We start from the raw sequence: 22,610 nt of genomic DNA, 5'->3' as shown, positions 1-22,610 counted from the left end.
TGGGGATGACATGTAAACGTTGTCGTTTCGCGGTTAGAGTGGTGGAGCGTGGACAAAACGCGCCGTCTGTGGGAATCGAACCCACGACCACACGGTTAAAAGCCGTGCGCTCTACCGGCTGAGCTAAGACGGCCGATAATACTTTTAAACTTATTCTAATCTTGATTGAATCAGATAATGCGTGGTAATTTAGGCCTTGAAAGTTAAATGGGCCAAGAATTGTTTAGCTATATTATGGGCCTCTAGTGGACGCCCTTTACCACCTCCACTAGCCTAAGGCAAATTATGGACAAATTATGCCCTGGAAACGTGTTCACTGTGAATGGTGAACACAAGTCCAAACGACATCGTTTTTAGGCAAAAAAAAAAAAAAAAACACGGATGTGGAGTTAACGGCACACGTTTGATCAAATTATGAATTTTCTGTTATGAGATTATGAATGTAATGAAAATTCATAATAGGATAAAAGTAAAATATTTATTAAATTATGAATTTTCTGTTATGAGATTATGAATTTTCTGTTATGAGATTATGAATGTAATGTAGATTCATAATCTCATAACAGATAATTCATAATCTCATAACAGAAGATTCATAATTTCATAACAGAAAATTCATAATCTCATAACATAAAATTCATAATCTCATAACTGAAAATTCATAATCTTATAACAGAAAATTCATAATCTCATGGTTCCAAAGTGAATGTGTAGGCATGGTTCCAAAGTGAATGTGCAGGCATGGATTCATAATTTATGAATGTCCGTGATTTCGGACGGGAATGTGTAGGCATGGTTCCAAAGTGAATGTGCAGGCATGAATTCATAATTTATGAATGTCCGAAATCATTGCTCACCTCAAATTAAAGTGAAACCGCGAAATGTGAAAATGAAGAAGAAAAGTCACGCAATTAATTAAGAAAAAAAAAAGATAACGGTGTACTAACACCGTTGGAACCGTGTTCACCATGAATGGTGAACACGGTTCCATGGCATAACGATTGGCAAATTATGCTGTGGAACCGTGTCCACGTTGCAAGGTGAACACGGTTCCAAAATTGTTCATAATTATTAATATATAGCTCAAAAATTATAAACATATAGTTTTATAATTATGAACATAGAATTGTGAACATAATTATGAACATATAGTTCTGTAATTATGAATATATAGTTCAGTAATTATGAATATGGAGTTCTATAATTGTGAATATAGAGTTTAATAATTATGAATATGAAGTTCAAAAATTATGAATATATAGATTTCTAATTATAAACATATAGTTAAGTAATTATGAAAATATAACTGTGTCCACCTTGCAAGGTGGACACGGTTCCATAGCATACCGATTGTTTATGTTTGGTTGATCTCTTTTTTCTTTTTCTTTTGAGAGAAAAAAAGAATCAATTCATTAAATAAGAAGGAATAATGAGAACCAAAAACAAAGGGGGCTCGACGCCAAACCTTGGGACCCAACACAGAACCAGTTTCCTTATACATTGATAGCTTGATTCGCAGATCTTTTAACAAACATGAAGCATAATTCAACAAACAACATACTAGCTTCTTTAATATAGAAAAATAATAAAACCTAACAAGGAATAAAAGTCATCCTGCGATTGATCACTTTTAATGAGTTTGGAATAAGATACATACATGTGTGTGGGTGGAGGGAGGGTTCAAGTTATAAGTGATGACGGATTTCATTCATCAATTTTGGTAGATCAACAGTTGAAGGTTGCTGAAAAATATGTAAAAAAAAAAATATTGGATCAGTTTTATAAATATTATAAATTTGAAAATTTATAATAATTACAAAATTAACTCCATATTTTTTTAAATCCCTCAAGTATGATTAACCATCACTTTTTATAGGAGAATCATGTTTTAAGAATGTACGTATTGACATTTATTGTTGTTGCTTTTTTTTTTTTTTGTTTTCTTTTTTTCCCATAATGAGTACAATTGTTTTATGTAATTGTGTATACAACAATGTCCTTGAGAGAAACACTTTAAATGGGTTGCAATTCAATTTTAGTTAGATTAGTTGCAAACATCCTACTAGATGTAATTTGCAATGGGTCGGGGTGGAACGGGGTATAACAGTATGCAAATATCAATGTAATATATGAAATAGCAAATGAAGATTACGATTCTAAACTAGACACCCTATTTTACTAATCATAAGAAATTGAGTTAATGTTCAATTTAGTCATTGACTATATTAATTTTTATGATTTTAGTCTTAAATGATTTTTTGTGCTTATTTAGGTCATCAACTTTGATAGTTTTACTCAATTTAGTCATCAGTTGTTAGAATTAATACATAAATCGAGAAAATTTACTATAGTCGATGACTAAATTGGATAAATCACTATAGTCGAAGATTAATTTGGATAAAACTGTTATAGTCATTACTAAATTGAATAAAACCACTATAGTCTAATACTAACTTGGGTAAAACTACTATAGTCCATCACTACAGAGGATTCAGTTAAACAAAACCATCAAAGTCGATTATCAAATTAAACATAAAAGTTTGTTTAGAACTAAATCGAAAAAAACTATTATACTGAAAGACTAAATTGGGTTATATTAAAATCAAATGCATTTACTGATGCTTTAGTAATTTATTATTCATTAAAATAAAAACACTCATAATTACTAAATTATTGAACACTCAACTACTAATTATTTTTAGCAATAATCCGTACGTAAAGAAAAACAAGAAGAAACATAAATGGCTTAACGTTAAAACAAACGGTTCGCCTTTTGACCGGCTGCCTCTTACCTGTTATATATTTTTGTGAAACCGTCGCTTATCCGTTTGAATTACAGTGACGGTCCAAAAAAGAAAATTGATTTAGTGACGAAATTAAAATTTAAATGAAGAAAAAGATTGAGGTCTTGTTTGATAAAATAGTTAGTTTATCAATTAATTTTAATTTATTTGATCGTTATTAATTGTTTAACTAGGTTAAAAATCAGTATAAGTGTTTAGCTAATTAACTTTTTGTAACTTTAAAATGCTAAAATTCGAAAAACTACTCAAAGATACTTTTTTAGAAAAGAAATTATACAAAATAGCTATCAGATAACAGCTAATTTATCAAATATCTTTTTACAATCAGCTAATGTTATCAACTAGTTATGACCTCTAATTAACCCAATCAACTAACAACTAACGGATATTAGCTAACAGCCATTTACAAAATCGGACCTGAATCCCCAACCCCTAGACCCTCTATATCACGACCAGACAGAGCATTTGGGAGGATTTAAATTACAGTGATTCAATTGTTCAGCAGACAATACCAACTATCGATACATATAAGGAATATGTTCATTTTAAACATAATTTTTACAGTATCACTGTTGAGGTTAAACTTTGATATCTTCTTTTAAATTGTTGTTATCCAAATCAGTCAATTTATTAGGGTAGGTAAACCAGAGTGATTTAAAACCTAAATTCTCAGATCTCAATAAGGCCTAGTAAATAGTAATTGACTTATTACTTCATTTAAAACCTCAATAGTCAAATCCCTTGCGTGGTGGCATGTTTTTCTCCCATTCCTAATTTGTCATTTACCTTTTCTTTTTTTGTCCCTTCTCCCTCGGTAACACAATTAACTCCACAAAATATCGCCCTACCTGACAATATGGCTGACTCAATACAACTCTCTTCTTTGACTTTGGACAATTCTCCATCACAAAATATATACTCCTATTTATTTTGTTTGTATTTTGTTGAGCTCATGGTAAAATATAAGTTGTTTTTAATTTATGCAATTTTCGTTAATTGAAACATGTTATGTCTAGTATGATTATGATTTGGTCCAGTTGCACTCGCATTATTTGACTTTTACTTGAAAACAACTTAGCGTGAAACTCTTCAATATGACATGCATATATAAGAGTTGATGAGCTAATTAACATTGCAGTTGTATTATAGATTGGGATAACGGATAGCTTCGCGGCAGAACTGTGGGGCCTAAGGGAGGGTCTACGGCTTTGCCTCGAGAGGGGGGTTCGTCAGGTTATGGTCGAAATGGACTCTAAATCCATTATAGACCTGTTGCATAAGGATGCACAGTTGGAGGACACTGGGTGTACGTTACTCTTCGACTGCATGGCGATGATCCCTAAGTTTGAGGGGATTCGGTTCAATCATATCTTCAGGGAAGGCAATACTTGCGCGGATTTCTTGGCCAATCTGGCGCAAGGGAAAGACTGGGGAACGTGGATTTTCACGGAAGCAATGGATGGCTTGGTCCCTCTCCTGGATCGCGACATGGGAGGGTTTTCCACTCGCAGAGTTAGATAGTTGAGGCTCAGCCTCTCTTTCCTCACCAAAAAAAAAAAAAAAATAATTCTGTTTATTAATTGTTTCAAACTGTTTGGTTAATATCAGGGTTGCAAAAATCGTGCAGAGGTGTTTGGTGCCGACTGCCTAGATTTTCACCGTAATCAGTGTTTTAGGCGACGAATTAACTATTGTTCCATTTTTTTTTAAATGGGTTATTTCATTCAAAACAATGTCGTTTTGATCAAAATAACTATAAATCGTTCAAATTGGTCGCAAACTAAAAAAATGCTTAAAAAATAAAAATTGAAATCAATTACTCTAATATTGATACTTTATGAGTTGACTTTGTAGAATTGTATTTTGATTCTTTAAATATTTATACAATTTAAAATTCTAGATTTTTTTAGGTTAATATTTAATATTTTAATAGTAACTATTAAAGTATTAAATAATTTATAATTATCAAGTCTTACAAAATTTGTAAAAAAAAAATTAAAGAATTTAAATAAACAAATAAATAACGAGCGCCTAGGCACCCGAGAAATGCCTAGCGATTTTTACAATTTTGGTTAATATATGTATATTTTGATTAATTAAAATACAAGTGATCATTTTTAATTTAATAAACATTATCTAAAACTTGTTACGTGAAGTATGATGATGTTTAAAATATGCAAACTTTAAAAGAATATGAAGCAATAATTAGCAAATTTTATTATCATGTTATTAAAGATACATTTCACTTTATTAGGTTAGATTAAAAATAATAAAATTAACAAATGAGATAGAGCAAAACATAAACAATCCTACCAACTACATACACTAGTCTAGGCATACAATACGCATAGTATCCATAAGAACATCTCCAATAATTGTAGATTTTGAGTAATTTTTACAAATATGTCTAGGAAAGAGAATATGAGAGGAAAATAGGGAAAGGAAAAAGAAAAACAAATTTAAAAAGAAAAAAAAAAGTAAAGATTTACGCACCTCACGCGATGCAGCTTTTTTTTTTTTTTTTTTTTAATTCTTGGTGGGTCTTACTATAGATACAAAAAATCAGCTTCTTAGGTATGTTTGGCAAACCTACCTGAAAAGGTAGCTAAAAGCTTAAAAGGAGCTTAAAGGTGAAAAGCTATAAGCTAGGAGCTGAAATTGAAGAGGTGTTAAGCTAGCTGTTATGCTTGAAAGTGTTGGGTAAAATTAGCTTTTTGATAAACTAATAAATGTAAAAAGATAAAAAAGGATATTTTCATAAAATTTAAATTAGTTTGTTTACATATTAAACTTTAACATTTTGTCTTCAAAAAAAAAAACATTTTGAAATAAATTATTAGCATAATAATGATCTAACATTCCATAATGAAGTAGCAATATTGTTGCAAATCTTCTTCATAATAATAATAATAATAATAATAATAATAATAATAATCTGCATGGGTAGCTCAATTGGTCATAGAGGTGAAATTTTAGAAGAATGACCAAAGATTGAGTCTCTCTAGCGGCAGTGTGGATGGAAGGTTAAACTTTTTCTGTGATTTTACAACTTATTGTAAATCAAGATGAGAAAAGTCGGGATAAATTATCATTTAATTTACGTATGAATTTGCCTCTCAATGAATGTCTCTACAATACCATTGTCTTTAAAACGGTAGAAATTATTGGTAACTAATAATTGTAAGGGATTGGTATTAAACCAATCAACTCCAAGTCTCCAAGTACTGTTAACTCTTATATGAATTGAAAAAAATTTCATTTCCAAATTGTGAGTTAAAAAAGAATTGATTTACCAGTGAAGCAATCCATCCATCCTCCCAAATTCCTGCAGGCCCAGAAATTTGTTTGCAGATAGATAACAGTTCAGTAATATTCACTGTTCAAAGCTGAAACCTGCCATTTCCAGGTTTCTCTATTGACCCATTGAGCTCATGTCATTGACTAGACTACACACAATTTTTTATTTTTATTTTTTAAAATTTTTTTGCTTCTATTTTAATTTATAACCCAAATTTTATGGCTTCTTTAGATCACATGATTGCCCTCAAACTATGAGGAGGTAATATGAGCCAATTTAGTTTTGAGATTCATTATCAAAGAGTATACTTTTACGTACAAGGAACTCAACATAAATCTAAATCTCCCCATGTTCATGACATGAATCGAATTTTCACTCTGTCACAAAAAGCAAGTTTCAAGTGAAATTTATCGTCCATTAGACAATTTCCTAGGCCAAAACTTATCCTTTTTTTAATGTGTAACAAGAAAAACTCGCAGTTACTATCAAAGATTTAAGATTAGTTTTTAGGTAAACACTGCTCTTGAAGTAAATCTCACCTGAAAAGACTCCATATAATGAGCTTGACCAAGAAATTAAAGTATTAACAATAACCAAACATAATTATTAACTACAAAAATTATGTTTACCTACTCGGTCCATTCTTTGAATACATGCAAAACTTATCTTTGAAAAAAAAAAAAACTTAAAGAGACATTTTTGTATTAATTAAATGCATTAATCACAGGGCAGGAAAGCCTATTAGTTTATTATTATATATTATATTGAAAAAGATGAGAATGCTTTAAGGTGCACAGAGCACAAAGCAAATGTGTAGTGAGGCGTGTGGGGTTAGAAAGTCATTTTCAAGACTGAAGCTTTTGGGAGCATTCTCTCTCAGAATCACCAGAATTTTGTTGACAATACTTTTTTCTTTAATATCTCCTTTCTTCTCCTCAACTGTTCTTCAGCTCTTCTCAGATCTACAAGTAGCAGTAGTGGTTAGCACTTTATACTTGGAATGTACACTACCCCCACCCCTCTCCTGTCAACACTAACCTAAACTACAGTTGAAAAGGTGGCATTATCACCTTTCCTCATTCTCTGAATATTCATTTTCAACATCTTTGACAACTTGTTGCAACCTAGCTAGCTTGCTTGCTTCATATACTTGCAATATAATCTTCTTGAATTCTTGACATTTTTGTCATGTATAGTATATTCAAATTATATGGCACTCAAGTAGCTTAATTGACTAGATAGTGTGTTGTTTAAGTTGTGGTTTTGATGTTTCGCTATGTTCTGTTTGGTAAAATAGTCTGTCAGTTAGTTTTGATTTATTTGACCATTATTAGCTATTTGACTTGGTTAAAAAGCTAATATGACATGGTGTTTGGTTGAAAGGAATTTAAATTCCCTTCCCATCTAATTTCAAAGGTCATAAAATTCTCTTGTTTGGTTGAAAGGAATTGCAATTCCCTCATTTTCATGGAATTAAAATCCCATGTCCTCCGTGTGTTTTTAATTCCTGGGATTTTAGGAAGAAAAAAAAAATAGTAATGACTGATGAGTCAAAATTATCCCTCCATTTTTAACTTAAAATTAATGTCTAACAACAACAATGAACATTTTTGACTTTATACTATTTATTCCCTTTCAATTCCCATGTATACCAAACATTGTAATTGAAATTCACAATAATTCTATTCCTGTGAACCAAACACTGGAATTTAAATTCTCACTTTATTCCCACTAATTCATCTCCCATGGAATTGCAATTCCTTTCCCACGTAATTCCCCCTCTCCAACCAAACGTCTTGTCAGTGTTTGATTAATTAACTTTTTGTCACAGCTTATTGTTCAAAATACTGAAAAAAAAAACTGCTCAAAGTAGCTTGCTCGATCAAAATTTTGAGAAAGTCAATTTGAATTGTATGTAATCAGCTATTAGCTAACAACTAATTTACCAAACATTTTTCTACAATCAGCTGACGCTATTAACTATCAACTAGTCAAACCCGCTAATGGCTATCAGCTAACAAATATTTACCAAACACCCCCTTAATATCATTCATGTACATTTTATTAGTTCGAGTTTATAATTTGTTAGGAGTTTGAACTCATGCATACGTGTTGTAGTAACGTTATTGAATTGGGAGATTGAGCTGTATTTGAACATGACTTGAATGGATTAATCTCATCGGGCAATGGAGCATGCAAAGAAAAAAAAAAACTTTACGTAGAACCGGTTAATGACAAATTTTCTAAGACATTAAGAAATATTATGTAGTGTGAGACGAGTACAAATTGCATATATCTTGAGACGACTAAAACTTGATTAATTAACCTCATTTAGTGGGATGCAACTATTGATGTAGTATTTAAAAAAGGACTCTACAAGTCATTAATATAATGATAATTTTTTAAAGACTTTAAGAGATACTCAATAGTGCCAGACGAATAAAATATGAAATTGTTTACTTTTATTCATATATTTGTATATCTAGACTTTAAGAGATACTCAATAACGATTATGTTTTAATGAAAATGACATCTATCTTGATACAATTAATTTTGAAATATGAAATTGTTTTCGTTACTTCAGAATTATGATGTCGGTGTATTGACTTTCGATCACCGCTATTTGTCAAACTATTTTAGCCTAGATATACAAATATATGAATAAAAGTAAATGCATTCAAAGTTTTTCTTAAAGTATATATGGTCAAGTATATATGGTCTTAATTCAATTAATTCGCAATATGATTGTCAATGAATTCCCGAGTGAATTTCAATATTTTCAATGCATAGTAATATGAAAATAGAATAATTTACTAAAATTATCATTCGACTAAATAGACGAGGGGTATTTCGGTAATTTACGTTGGAAGAAAAGAAAATGTATGTAATGAGATTTGGGTAATGGTGGAGTTCGTTGATATAATAATTAAAGCAAAAGTAAAGCCAACCTCTAAAGTCTCACATTCCCAAATTTTCAACCTTGTCTTCTCTCTCTGACCTTACCCCTCTGTCTCTTGTCACCTTCTTCATTTTCATTTTTTCTTTTATTTTTATCTTATATCCTAAATCAAAAATCAAGAAAGTCAATAGACAAGTTACAGAATAAGTCAGATTTGACAAAACATGTGAGAGTATGTAAATTACAATAATTCAGTTATTTAGTAAACACGATCAAATGTCAAATTGTCAGTGCACACTAGAATGTTAAATCAATTATTTAACCAACTTAATTGCCGTTGTCCTGAAAAATACAATTTTCTTCTGTAATAACTCGATTTGGTCCACACGAGTTTAGCTGACTAGTTCAGTAGGCTGTATTGGGTAGAAAAGACTAAAATTTGAACCTCAACAGCATTCATTTGATCTGTTTGCTGAATCATAGAGTCACCATAAACCTTATTTCGTCGGACTAGAGTGTAGGGACTCTTGAAGTTGGGTATTCAACCTTTTGAGAGAGACTAATCTAGATTTGACTCGAGCCACAAATAAAATTATTTTTAACCTTAGGATATAGAAATATGAGCTTTTGGCTTTGCCTTTGCCTTCTTCTTTCCTACTAGCACTTCACCTTTTTTCTTCTGTAGCAGATAACTTACATCTCTTTGGATCCCCACGCCTCCCCTTCTCTCTCTCTCTCTCCATTAAAGCTCTTCTCTCTCTCCCTTCTTTAAAACCCCCCATTCCTTCTCCCCCTTCCACACCTCTAAAAGCCTAGCGAAAAAGAAGAAACCAAATCTCCAAGAATCATTCATTCTCTGCTTTCTCTAGATTCCACCGGCCATGGATGAATATGTAAGTTTTGCAAATATTCATGTTTCTTTCTCGTTTTTTTCTGTTTCTGTTTCTGTTTCTGGGTTTCACTAACAAAAAACAAAAATGCAGGATTGCGAGTATTTTATGAGGAGGAGCCAGGTGCCGGCGTTCGGGAGCTGGGACTGCGACGACGGGTTTCCGATCCCGTTCACCCAGTGCTTCGAATCGGCGAGACAGGCCGGGCTGCTCCGGTACAGCTACTCCGAGGACCGGGATTTGTACGTCGCCGGCGACCTGTACGAGAACGACGTCGTCACTCCGGCCATGATTGTCGTGCCTCGCCGCCGGGTAAGCCGCCTGCAATTAATTAACGTGTCTTTTAATGATGATGGTTAGGTGTTATTTTTGGGTTAATTAAGGAATAAAACAAGAAATTATTAATTTGCGGAGTGATGTGATGGGGTGTTGGCTTGTGAGATTTAAGAATATGCCGTTGTTATAAGTCTGAAAATTTTTGTACATTGAAACTGCAGTAGGCCTAGATTGTACCATGTCACGTGTTAGGTACTTAGTCTTAATTGTACCTTTTTGATTGTCGTAAAAAATCTGTAGTCACTATTCGAGGGTATATCAGTAAATTTTGTCTTATAATATGTCGATCTAGTAAATTTTGCCTTATAACGAATCGATTCTTGACTTTGGACATGGAGCAGTCTTAAATCTTCAGATCAATAAGAAAATTAATTACCGATGATAGAAATCAGTGGGGCTGATATTGACTTTTGGTGCTTTTTAAGTAATTTGATTAGTATCAAAATCTTGGCTTTTGTTAAACTTTGGGCAAAATCAATCAAATATTGTGTCATATTTTACGTGGTACAAAGTGAAAATAGTGACAAGAATGATGACATTTTTTGGGTATATCTAAAAATGGACAGGGAAAAGGAAGCGGATATGAGCATGGCGGAAAAGGGGAGGGAAGAAAGGACGGTTGGGTGATGGGTGGATGCGACTGCGAATACGGTGGCGATGTGAAAGAGCCGCCGAGCCCGGTGCCGCCGTCGCCGCCTCCGGCCAGGAGAGAGCCCAAGGCGGTGGACGAAGATCTGTACAAGATTTCGCCGGATCTCCTCTACGCAAGGACCAAACGGGTATGCCCATCTCCTACACACATCTTTTTTTCTTGATTTCACGGCGACCGGCCGGCTAGTTAATGCGGTGCCCACTCTCGTGTGGCCTGGCCTTTTCGGCCAATTCCCTTTCGCAGGTTAAAGGCGACGTTAGTTTACTTTAGTATGTGGTCCAACGTTGTCCCCTCCTTTTCTTATCCCTTATATTTTGAATATCCTCTGCCAGCCCCTGCAACCCACACATGTATTCCATTGGTCATAAATATAATCTATCAACATAGGGTGTTTGGTATATAGCTCTTAGCAGATAGTCGATAGCCATTGATTTAAACGTTTTGAAGTAATAAGTTGGTACAAAAAATTAATTAATCAAACAGCTAATTGTGATTAAATAAGTTAAAATTAACTGATAAGTTAATAGAGTTATATTGAGTATTGTAGGTTAAGGGTTAACAATATCTATTATAATTCTAAAAGGAGTTTTTTTGGGTCTCAAGAATGTATTATTTTTTTGTATTTAGTTTCATGATTCTTAAATTCTTGTTACATTTGATTTTTTTGACTTAATTTCGTTCATCCGTGACCAAATTTTAGTGCAGTGACTTATTTTGAAGGACAAAATTGTCATTTTTGTTTACCCTCTATGATAAATTTTAGGAAAAAGTAGTAGAAAATGAAGATTTTGCCCTTCAAAATAAGTCAACGGTAATTAAAAATTCAATCAGTGGGATCAAATGTGACAAAAGTTTAATAGTATTGGGATGGAGTATAGAGATAGAAATTAATAATTGAGAACAAAATGTGGAAATGGTCTCAATAGTCCCGGGACCAAACCTAAAATAACTCTTCTAAAAGAATGCGTGATTATATGATATTGTATTTGCAAGCTGATTGACATTATTATTGTATAAACAATATTAACATAAATAAACCCTTTTTGTTTCAGAAGAGGGCATGGGGGTTTCTACCAAGCTGCCTAAGGCCAGTGTGCGCGTGAGGAAGCCCTGCCATGGGAGCTTCTTCAATTCTGCAAAAAGTCATCGTAAACCATGCATGCATGCATGCTAGCTAGCAAGCCATCCAAGTAGTTTAAGGAAGAAGCTAAGGAAGGATAACATTAATTACTCCAAACGGATCAGAGAATGTTACGTTGGGGCAGGCATTATGGCAGCAGCCCATCCAAGAGGATAATGTTGTTAGTTGTTTCATCATTATCATATCATAATTATCATGGCAATCAAGAACATATATAATAATAATAAACAAAAACAGTGTTATTGTCTCAGTAGCTATATATATTAGGGTTAGCTTAGAGCTATATATGTCTCTGCAGCTTTAATTTGGACAGGAGCATTGGAAGCTGAGACTGTATGTAAAGCCTTTTTCTTTTGGTTTTTTTTTTTTGTTTTTGGCTATACTGTTTTGTGTGCAAGAAAAGGTGGTTGTATTGATTAATGTATGGCGCACTGTTTCTGTGAATTGCTGCCATTCTTTTATTCTCTCTCTCTCTCGTGCTGTTTGGTTTGTACGTTTGTTGTTGTTGTTTTTGTTTTGACAGAAGCGTGAATAGAGTCATGTGTGGTCCGTGGGAGGGTTCAAATTGTTTGCCGCTATTTATAGAGCGTTATTAATGTTTGGACTCTGGACCAGCCAATTCTCAACAAGTACAAGGCATGTCATGTGTAGTGTATGTGTGTTGTAACTATTGGAGCGGTTGGTTTAACCAATTTTCCATGAGAGCTGTATATTGACTTTCTTGGTAGCGAGTAAGTTATATATGGCAACTACATTGTAGTATGCGGGACTCTATTACATTGCAGTATGTATCTGTTCATCTATATACTTTCTTAATTTGTTGAAGCACAAAGAGTTAACACCGTCTCTATTGATGCTCGATCTCATGACCTCCCATATGGGAGAGTCATTACATGTCATCTGAGCATAAGGTGTTTGGCTGTTAATCGAAGTTATAAACAACCTATGCTGATTTACTTATTTTTGGTGCATTGCTGGTTAGGGTCACTAGGAGCTCTTCACCTGCACTTTCAAATAGCGGCAAATATAATAGGCTTTTTAGTAAATCAAAGATTAAAGTGGGTCAATATTGAACACATCAAAAATTTTACAAGGTATCAGTGTATCACAAGACGCTCTATAATCAGAATGCAACTTTGCGTAGCGGCTAATCCGACTATGAACTTGTCAGTAAAGTAAATAAGTCAATCAATATTGATACATGGAAAATTTTACAAGGTATTATGTCTTGGCTCTTTTGCAAAGTTGTATCATGTGCTTTGTTAGGTGCATTCTCTATTTTATGAGTTACAACGCTGTGTGTTTTGTAAAGTTGTACCCTATGCTTTATTTGGTGTATTATATGCATTTTAAGAGGTACATTGTGGTGTGTGCTTTATTAGTTTTACTCTCCATTGTATTTGGACTGATTCCACCATATATTCATATTGCACCTACTGACAACAATGTTTTCAGAAATGGTATCACTTCTCTCTATCATTTCTAGTGAATAACATGTCTCTCTCATTTACCCTTCTTGTGTATCTATCTCCATTTGACTCAGTAAAATTCATCCACTCATGCACCCTCATCCCTCTGGAAGTCCATTCTTTTGTGGATGAGAATCTCTTCCATTTACTTTCTTTTATGTAAACAAAAGTGGAAGAAGACGAAAGGTGTGGAGCAGACCACTTTAGGGTGATAAAAAAAAAATTGAGAGATTTATACTAACGTTTGAGTGAGGTGGAACCGATTACTTTAAATTGATCCGAAATTGTGAGATTTTCTTAAACAAAGTGGAACCAACCACTTTAGAATGACCAGAAATTGCAAGAGTTTTCTCTAGCGTTTGAGTGAGGTGGAACCGATTACTTTAAACTGATCCGAAATCGTGAAATTTTCTTAAATGAAGTGGAACCAACCACTTTAGAATGACCCGAAATTGCGAGATTTTTCTGTAGCGTTTGAGTGAGGTGGAACCGGCCACCGCTTTAGGATGATCAGAAGTGGCAAGATTTTGAGTAGTGTTTGAATCTGTGGCAGAGAAAACATGGTGCACATACAAGAAATGGTAGAGGTAAATTTGGTAAAAAGATTGTGTGGCTTTTCAACTTGATGTGGCATCACAGCAACATCTAGCCTTTAACAGTACAAACTGCATTTTCTTTTTATATTTTTTGAGATGCCATTTCAGCTTGATGTGGCATGACAAAGTTGTATATGGTGCTATTGTGCACAGGGATTTTCATTTCTTTTGTACCTCTCTACAGATCAGAGGATCCCAATTTTTGTTTATTATAGTACTATAAAGTGTAGTAAAAAAATTCATGGTGACAACATGCAAGATTCTAAACCTTGGCCCCTAGGCTAGCTCAGATAGTTGCGACGAGTTTCATTAGTCTCACTCAAGTGATGTGGCAAGATCGGAGTTCGAATTCTGTTGGAGCTTGTGATGGGTACCAGTATGTGTGGTTAAGGCTCTTTATGTGTAGAGTGTAGATTCTTTGAGAGTTGGGGGATCGGATAGTCGTCTAGACTACTAGCAGTTTACCTCCTCCAACAGCTCTAGGAGCAGAGTCTTGAGGTTCATGATAGAGTCTGACATATTTTAAACCTTGTACCCTAAACCCTAAACTCTACAAAGCACAATATATTATTTTGTAAAACTTTGTATAAATGATCCCTAAGGTGAAATTCCTATCAAAGGTCCTGTAAACTGTTGAAACACATATGTGATTTACCTTTTCCGTCAAGCTGACCTCTAGGGCAAGGTAAGTAAGGTCCCTTAGGACTGGAGTTCAATGCTTAAAAATCGTGTATGTTATTTGGTTTGATACTTTGGTATATATAATCAAGATTCGAATCTTTGCTATTTAAAGTTAATCCACTCCACTCCCCTCCCCCCACAACACAAAGCTATGCATCTAAATGTATGTACATGTCTGGTTGTATTTACATGCACATATAGTCTAGGGTTGATAAAGTGAACTTGGTTTGAAGTGATAGTGAATGTATTGTTTCATCAAGTGAAGAGGAATATACTTTAGGTTTTGTCTTTTTTGGAAACTTTAATTGCTGCAAAATGGGAGTTGTCACTGTCCCAAAAGATTCATCAGTAGAGTATATATGTCTACTCCCAATTCATTCTTCTCTCTTTTGTATCTTTGTTTTTGTCATTCATACAACGGATAGATTATTATTCTCTTATGCATGCATCCAGCACATAATACTAATTTGGATTCTGTTCACGTCGCGTCGTCATGCTGGCTAAGTTTGACTCTTACTCGGAAGAAAGCATCACAACACTAGCTAATCCTGGCTAAGTTTGACTCTTACCCAGAAGAAAGCATCACAACACTAGCTAATCCAGATTCGCCTTGAATTCGCTCGTTTTGAGTTTAATTTCCGGGGATTCCTGCAAGATGATAACAAAATGCTGTTTTCATTCCCCCTTTTAAAAGAATGATATGAAATAGTGTCAGGTGTTAGAAATGACCATTTGCTGTTCTTGTGCTGTATTAACCATATCAGAAGGGTGGGGGTGGGGGGTTGGGGTCGGGCTGGGGGGGTGGGGGTACTGAATCATTTGACAACCTAGTTTAGTAACAACAGTGGAAGACTGTTCCGACCAAATTGGTTGGACAGTCTGCTTGATAATTACACGGTTTTAAGTTTAACTTCTTGTAAGAGCTGTCTATTGACCTTCTTGATCTGAACAAGTCAGCTATGAAAACCATAGCCTCGTTTACCTACTCGAGTCATAAGACAGGCTTCACCCAGAGCGAGGATGGACTACTCGAGTAGAATGAGTTCCAAAATTATAGAGAGTTGCTGTTCAACAATATATAAATTTGTTTGGATGAATAAACAACCTATTTCACCATAGGCTTCTGGTACAAAATTCACAAAAAGCCATTCCCAAGTTTCAGAATCTCTAGTCTTCTTCTTACAAGACGTCAAGACATCACAAACACAATGGGGACTGGGGAGTTCATTTTTGATGGATAGTATCACTGATGAAGCAGCAAAACCATGCTCGAAAGCCACCGTCTTGATGTCAAAGAAAAATCAACAGAGCATCGTGACATAACACGAAAACTAACAATACTACGTCCTCCATCCCACTTTCATCGACGATGAGGGAGTAAAAGTCTGGAGGTCTCTGATTCGAAAGTAATGAGAAAGTGCACCTGTGCAAGTATCTCCTAATATGCTTGTCCTCTTATCTGTCGAAACTGGGATTCTTTCATCCCCGGTTTAAAACTACTCAGGTTTCTCACCTGAAATACCAATGATCCTCAGTTAGTCGCTCTCGCTGTCAGAGATGTATCTCCTGGGGTCAAAAGGCTCGTTCCTGGAAGCTGGATGATCCATGCGAACATCGTTTGCTTCATTCATTGGAGCAAACGCTGCAAGTATCGAACATAAATCCTTAATCAGCAAGGAAAATTAATTGGATAACAAAGTCCGAAACTCTGTATCTAGTAGCTCATAGTGCCAATTAACAATTGCCAAGTTAAATAACCACCACTATCTACTGCAAAAAGGACTGAACTTTTTAATGTAAAAAGAGAGCACAAGACCAAACGGAAAAAGAAAAGGAAAGAAAATTAAACGAAGCAAAAACAACAGTAAATTAGTCGAAAGTACATGTACGAACCTCTTTCTCTCATCCTTCTTTCTCTGTCATACTCAAACTTGTCGCGGATTAAGCTAACCTTATCCCAGTGATTATCTTGCCTATTTCTTACCAAACCCTGATCCTGCAATTTGAACAAAGCCAAGTTGAGGTCAGAACAAGTTGTGCTGTACTTCTAACTGAGCAGAAGAAAACCAAAGAAAGCTAGAGCATTGGACAGAAATGTATAAACAGTAAAGATTAAAGAAATAGGGGAAATAGTACTTTTAGTCCCTCAATGTGACCGTGGCACAGATTTAGTCTAGTTATTTGCATGGTAGATTTGGTCCCTCCCTCAATTGTTATCAAAGTGGTGAATTTGGTCGCAGAGAGACCAAATTCACCACTTTGATAACAACTAAAGGACAAAATATACACTGCGAATAATAAAAAATACTAAATCTACACCATGATTATAACTAAAGGACCAAAAGTGTTATTTTTCCAAGAAAATAATAGAAGGTTAGACAAGGGAAAATTGAAAGTAATCTTCACTGAAGTCACACTTTAGAGCCTCAAATGTACTCGGGATAGTTAAGTCAAGTCAGATTTCACACCTTTATTTGTTTGGTGTACGATTTGCTTCTCCTGCAACAACAATAAGGTAGGAAACAATAATTTGGATTTGCTCATAAAGAAAACACATTCTCATTGTTACACTAATATGCCATAAAATTAGTTCACAAATCATAAAAGAGACAAGCGGGGAGGGATAATAAGTAGGCCGACCTATAAGGAGAAAAGTCTTCTTCATCATCTTCAGCAGAATCATAGTTTGCATGATCTTGAGCAAGTTTCTTGGAGTAACCTTCATCCCAATACAGCCTCTCCCAGTTTTCTCTCATCTCATTATATAGCTCCATATACCTTTTGCACCATGGTTCATGCTCCTGTCCATCAAAATTCGAAATCAATTCAGCATAAAAGTGAAATACTATCAAGCACACGAATAATGCTCAGCAGACGAGACAAATTTCCATGCTCAATACCCGAGCTGCTGAATCATGGACAGTAGTTCAAGGAAATCGGGACCAAAATTCAGAATTTGCCATAGATACTTCTTGAATGCTATAACTCATATGCTGAGAGAACCACTTGAGCATAATTCTAAAGTAAACCTAATCCCTCTCATCCGGACTCAACCATTCTTGGGTGATGAGGGAAAATCCTAGTCAACAAAGGATTACAAAGAAATAAACAAGCCTAGGTTGCTCGTAGCTAACGAGCTCAAACTAAGAAGGTCCATAGGTCACTCCCACGAAGTTGAACTTGAAACCCTTGCGGTCAAAAAGCTAACTGCTCGATCAACTTGGCTGGGTTGCCGTCACTCAATCATTCTTGTTACTATACAGTAAACATTGTAATCTAGTTGCATATGATATTGAAAATTTTGAAAAATTCTGCATAATTCAGGCAATTGATTAAACTCAAAATATCAATAATTTTTCACAGTTAAATCGAGATTAAACATCATCACACGAATTCTGTGCGAACAAAGAGATAATCAAGCATATCTGAAATTAATTAATGGAAAGTAATGGTGAGAGAGCTAACGGATTCTTTGAGGACGAGGCGAGTACGGCGCATGAACTGTTCGCGGAGCTGCTTACGGCGCCGGTTAGGGATGTTCTCTCTAGGGATTACGAACCGTTCTCTTATAGGCACGTTTTCGCCAATCTCGTGCATTTCTCCGTCAGCCACCCACCACTCCGATTTTTCCTCCACCTTCTTGAGCAACGTCGACGGCGACAGCTTGGATCGCCTTCGCCGGGAGGAGGAAGGACCGGCATCGGTCTTAACGGACCGGAAATGGAGAAAGAGCTGCTCCAGGCACGGGTAGGCCCTCCGAACTCGTCCCGCGGTAGACAGCATGAAGACGACCGGAGGTTTTTCCCGGGGGTTTAACGGCGAGGTTTTAGCTTCCGGCTATTGCATCCGTATGACAATAGAGTGAAATATAATAGTTTTTTTTTTTTTTTTTTTTTTTTTTGGGGGGTGTGTTAGTGTTACTCTTCCAAATTAAGTTGAGGTATCAAGATTTTCAATTTTGGTATTTATTATTCAATTCTTTTTACATTTTATATGATGATAATTGACTGGACAACTCGTGATTTACATCTTCAAACGTCTTTCATAAAGGATTTTGATGACTTAAACTATATATAAAAAAAAAATTCTCAAACTTTAGCTTTCCACCCAAAACAGTCTTATACTATTAAGATGTGCTTAATATTGTAAAAATAGTGTAATGTAATTCTTAATACAATATATTGTTTTCTACGTAATAGTGTAAAATAGTGTAATGTAATTCATAATACAATATATTGTTTTCTACTTTCCTATTCGTACTATAATTCTATAATATAATCTAGTTAATTAAAAACGGCGAGCTTACATTGAATAGATTACTAGATAGAGAATAGTTATGCTGTGCATCTGTATGCACCATGCAAAAACGACGTCGTTTTATTAAAAACGCGCGTCTCCCCTTTAAAAAAAAAATTCAGGTTCGATTCCTAGTAACAACATTATTTTGTTCATTCATTATGGAATTTTAGTTCATGGATTATGGAATTATAGTTCATCGATTATGGAACTATAGTTCATCGATTCTGGAATTATAGTTCATCGATTCTGAAATTTTAGTTCATAGATTCTGGAATTTTAGTTCATTCATTCTGAAAATTTTAGTTCATAGATTAGATTATGGAATTATAGTTCATCAATTATGGAATTATAGTTCATCGATTATGGAATTATAGTTCATCGATTATGGAATTATTGTTTCGAACCTAATTTTTTTTTTTTTTTAAGGGGAGACGCGCGTTTTATAAAAACGACGTCGTTTTTGCATCCGTATGCACCATGCTTGGTGCATACGGATGCACAGCATAATTTGCCCTAGATAGATACTTCATATTACTTTAAGTTTTAAAGTGTATATGAATTATTAGATAAAAAAAATTGTGTCTATATTTGGCCGATTTTTTTTTTTTTTTTGAAAGCAGAAACTGCGAAATTTATTACTGAAGATGCGTAATAAAGTCTGGAGGGCCATTGTGTCTATATCTGGCCGAATTTAGTTATGCGTAGTGAACACTCCGTAGTCATATTTAAATTCAAATTGGGCACTCGACCTCATTTGATATTTGCATCTGGAGAGCATTACTTGCTAATACAGTATTAAGAATTACATAATATTGATATTGTTTAGAATATTTATGTACGATCATGTATAATACTATTGCACGATAATATTGTTTAGAATTTAAAATGATGTACTGTAGTTGGCTGTAGTAAGGGAGCTCATAGTAAAATGGCATGCCGCCTCAGCTATATTTTTTTTCTAAGCCAATATGCAGCTTATTTTAAAATGCATTAGGTTTGCTGGCAACAAGCTAAGACGGATAAGTATGCTGCTGGGATGAGGCTGATAAGCCTGCTGCTGCTTCTGGCGACGAGGCTTGCTGCTGTTGCTGATGACGAGGCTGATAAGCCAGTTGCTGGCGATGAGGTTGATAATCCTGCTGCGGCTGACGACGAGGTTTGATAAGTCTGCTGCTGCCGACGAGGCTGATAAGCCTGCTGGCGAGGGCACCCCACAAGTTTTGATAACTTTATTTTTGTAACCCAAATTTATGCATGCTTTGAGTGTAGGGATCCTTCAAATTTAATTTTGTAAAATTTTAATCTATCTTAGCTTCTGCTATATCGGCTCTCTGAACTAAACTACATATTGTTATAATAATAATCTACTATTAAGTTTTATTAATTAATTGGATGTATGTGCAGACAGCTGCTAGCAGGGAGAAGGAAGGCTGTGTTTTATTTGTCTTCAGCAACATACGGAGGGACTAACATTACATTACTAATTAATATAATTGAATTACTTGAATACTTTGAATTATAGAGGTAGTTTACAAATGAGTCTCATGAAGGTATTTATACTCATTTCACCTCCTAAATAGATGGTGGAGATCCACTAGATCCTATGGCTAAGAATCAATACCTAGAACCCTCCCTAAATCTCTACACAACTTAAGATTCTACAATGTTCTAAAAAATTTCATACATCTTTACAACTACTAGTGTTATATACATGCTTCTAAAAAATTCTATAAACTATGGGAAGCTATGAGAAATTCCAAGATGTTGCAAAAAGTAAGAAAATGTCGTAGTGAACGTTTATGTAGGCTAGAAAGAACAATTTTTCAGAAATGGAATATCTATGACGTGTACAAGACACCGCCTTAAAAACAATTTCTCAAAGACTATGCGCACAATTTAATCATAGGTGAACCCGACTTCAGATACTCAGACGAGAGAAGATGAGAGAAGAGAAGAAGAGAACAAATGAATATGTATATTGAGAGCACAAGAAAAAACGGATATTTATAATCTCTAAAATAACCATCTCCCCAATTAACTCAAATTCTTCTTCATTGGTGTACAAAGCATATATGTAGTGCATCTCCCTGTGTTTGTTGTGTATAGTATTTTCATTATATTCTCATGTTTCCTAGCTTGTTTGATTTATTACAAAAGATAGTGACACATTGCAGACTTGGGAGTTTTAACATATATGTGAGGAGTAAGAGTAAGACATTAGTAAATATATGTACCATTTTAAAAATTGAGGAACAACAGTGACACGTTACAGATTTAGGAGAGTTGTAACATATATGTGAAGGGTAAGACATTAGCAAATATATGTACCATTTTAAAAACTAGTAATTCACCCGCGCGATGCACGGGAAAAAAATTATGTTCTAATAAATATAAATAAAAAAATAAAAAAAATAAAAATATTTTAAATTATTTAATATAATAATATTTTTGAGCTTCCATTAGTCAAGTATTTATTATTTTTATAAAATACAAAATTAAAATTAAAATTTTATATGGTTAATATAATCTCTAATTATGTACATATTCAACTAAACTTATAAGAGAATTTACATAATTACATTGACTTATTCTTAATTGTATTTCATCTATATTATAATTTTCACAATACGAATAATAACTAAGATAATTACATTTAGAAAACAAATTTCAAATTTTGTAGGAGTAAATTTAAACTCTGAACACATTTTTTTATATGATTATATAATATATTCTTTATGCACATGTCATTCTATAAGCCCAAGACCACTTTTTGTGGAGATAATTCAAATAGATTTTTTTTTCTTTTAAAAGTCCTAAGTTTAGAAATCCAGAAAAACATTAAAGACCCATACGATATATACATTTATATATTTTAATTTTTATTGATGGCTCAAATGATTTTTTTTTTTTTTAAATTCTGAAGTTCAATAATTGACCCACGACCCGCAACATTTGTTTTCTTCATCCCTTCTCGCTTCTGCCATTTCTTTGAAGCATTTGAGAAGATAGAAAAATACACTCGACAATCTCTACATGTAGAAGGTGGTTCCTTAATGTCTGGCTCCATTTTTTTACCACTTTCCATGATTCTTCTCTTTTGTTTACTCTTTTTTTTTTGATAGGTGTGATTGTTAGAGCCTCCTCTACATTCTACCGTATTTTATCTCCTCCGCCGCCATGGCCATGAAAATACACAAATGGTAGGACAAATTGCTGCATTTTACGCTCACATGGATTTGATCTGTGGTGTTTTATAAGAGAAAAATTATATGTAGAGACTTGCATTAATTGCACTGTTTCGGATATCGAATAGGCTTTCATCGAAGATTTAATTAATATTGTAATCCCAACAAGCACCATAGATAACAAAAGCATATCAAATAAACTTTCATTGTAAAGCCAGAGATTTAATTAATATTGCATCGTTTCATATTTTCTATTAATCGGGAATCGAAATCCTTAATCATAATATCATAACAGTTAATAACTCCATTAATTCAATAAATGTAATCCTTTGTTATGAGCGAGAAAACAATAACTATTTT

At 34.1% G+C, this 22,610-nt stretch overlaps 2 protein-coding genes and 1 non-coding gene across 3 annotated transcripts; 1 reads left to right on the top strand and 2 right to left on the bottom strand.

Annotated features, from left to right (window-relative positions):
* Positions 1-60: 60 nt before the first annotated feature.
* On the bottom strand, positions 61-133 carry TRNAK-UUU. The gene has a single exon. It is a non-coding gene; the product is annotated as a tRNA-Lys (tRNA).
* Positions 134-9,629: 9,496 nt separating this feature from the next.
* Positions 9,630-12,616, top strand: LOC109173747. The gene is made up of 4 exons (XM_019323039.1): positions 9,630-9,894; positions 9,985-10,203; positions 10,794-11,006; positions 11,932-12,616. Exons 1-4 carry the CDS (start codon positions 9,883-9,885, stop codon positions 11,980-11,982), a joined length of 495 nt encoding a protein of 164 aa, XP_019178584.1. The 5' UTR covers positions 9,630-9,882; the 3' UTR covers positions 11,983-12,616.
* A 3,187-nt stretch (positions 12,617-15,803) lies between these two features.
* Positions 15,804-18,638, bottom strand: LOC109173746. Its single transcript, XM_019323038.1, has 5 exons — positions 18,232-18,638; positions 17,407-17,567; positions 17,235-17,265; positions 16,660-16,762; positions 15,804-16,408 (listed from the first exon to the last, which is right to left on the bottom strand). Exons 1-5 carry the CDS (start codon positions 18,547-18,549, stop codon positions 16,302-16,304), a joined length of 720 nt encoding a protein of 239 aa, XP_019178583.1. The 5' UTR covers positions 18,550-18,638; the 3' UTR covers positions 15,804-16,301.
* Positions 18,639-22,610: the final 3,972 nt, after the last annotated feature.

This window comes from Ipomoea nil, unplaced genomic scaffold (assembly GCF_001879475.1).
Source record: "Ipomoea nil cultivar Tokyo-kokei standard unplaced genomic scaffold, Asagao_1.1 scaffold0482, whole genome shotgun sequence".
NCBI classification, from domain to species: Eukaryota; Viridiplantae; Streptophyta; class Magnoliopsida; order Solanales; family Convolvulaceae; genus Ipomoea; species Ipomoea nil.
This window is presented reverse-complemented; position numbering and strand designations above follow the sequence as displayed.

Excerpts from the sequence above, each read along its gene's own strand:
- LOC109173747 (XM_019323039.1), top strand. Across the intron at positions 10,204-10,793 it reads TTGTCGTGCCTCGCCGCCGG|GGAAAAGGAAGCGGATATGA; the intron begins GTAAGCCGCCTG and ends AAAAATGGACAG. Across the intron at positions 11,007-11,931 it reads TCTACGCAAGGACCAAACGG|AAGAGGGCATGGGGGTTTCT; the intron begins GTATGCCCATCT and ends TTTTTGTTTCAG.
- LOC109173746 (XM_019323038.1), bottom strand. The coding sequence starts at position 18,549 with ATGCTGTCTACCGCGGGACGAGTTCGGAGGGCCTACCCGTGCCTGGAG. Across the intron at positions 17,568-18,231 it reads GCCTCGTCCTCAAAGAATCC|GAGCATGAACCATGGTGCAA; the intron begins GTTAGCTCTCTC and ends TTTGATGGACAG. Across the intron at positions 16,409-16,659 it reads AAGAAGGATGAGAGAAAGAG|CGTTTGCTCCAATGAATGAA; the intron begins GTTCGTACATGT and ends CGATACTTGCAG.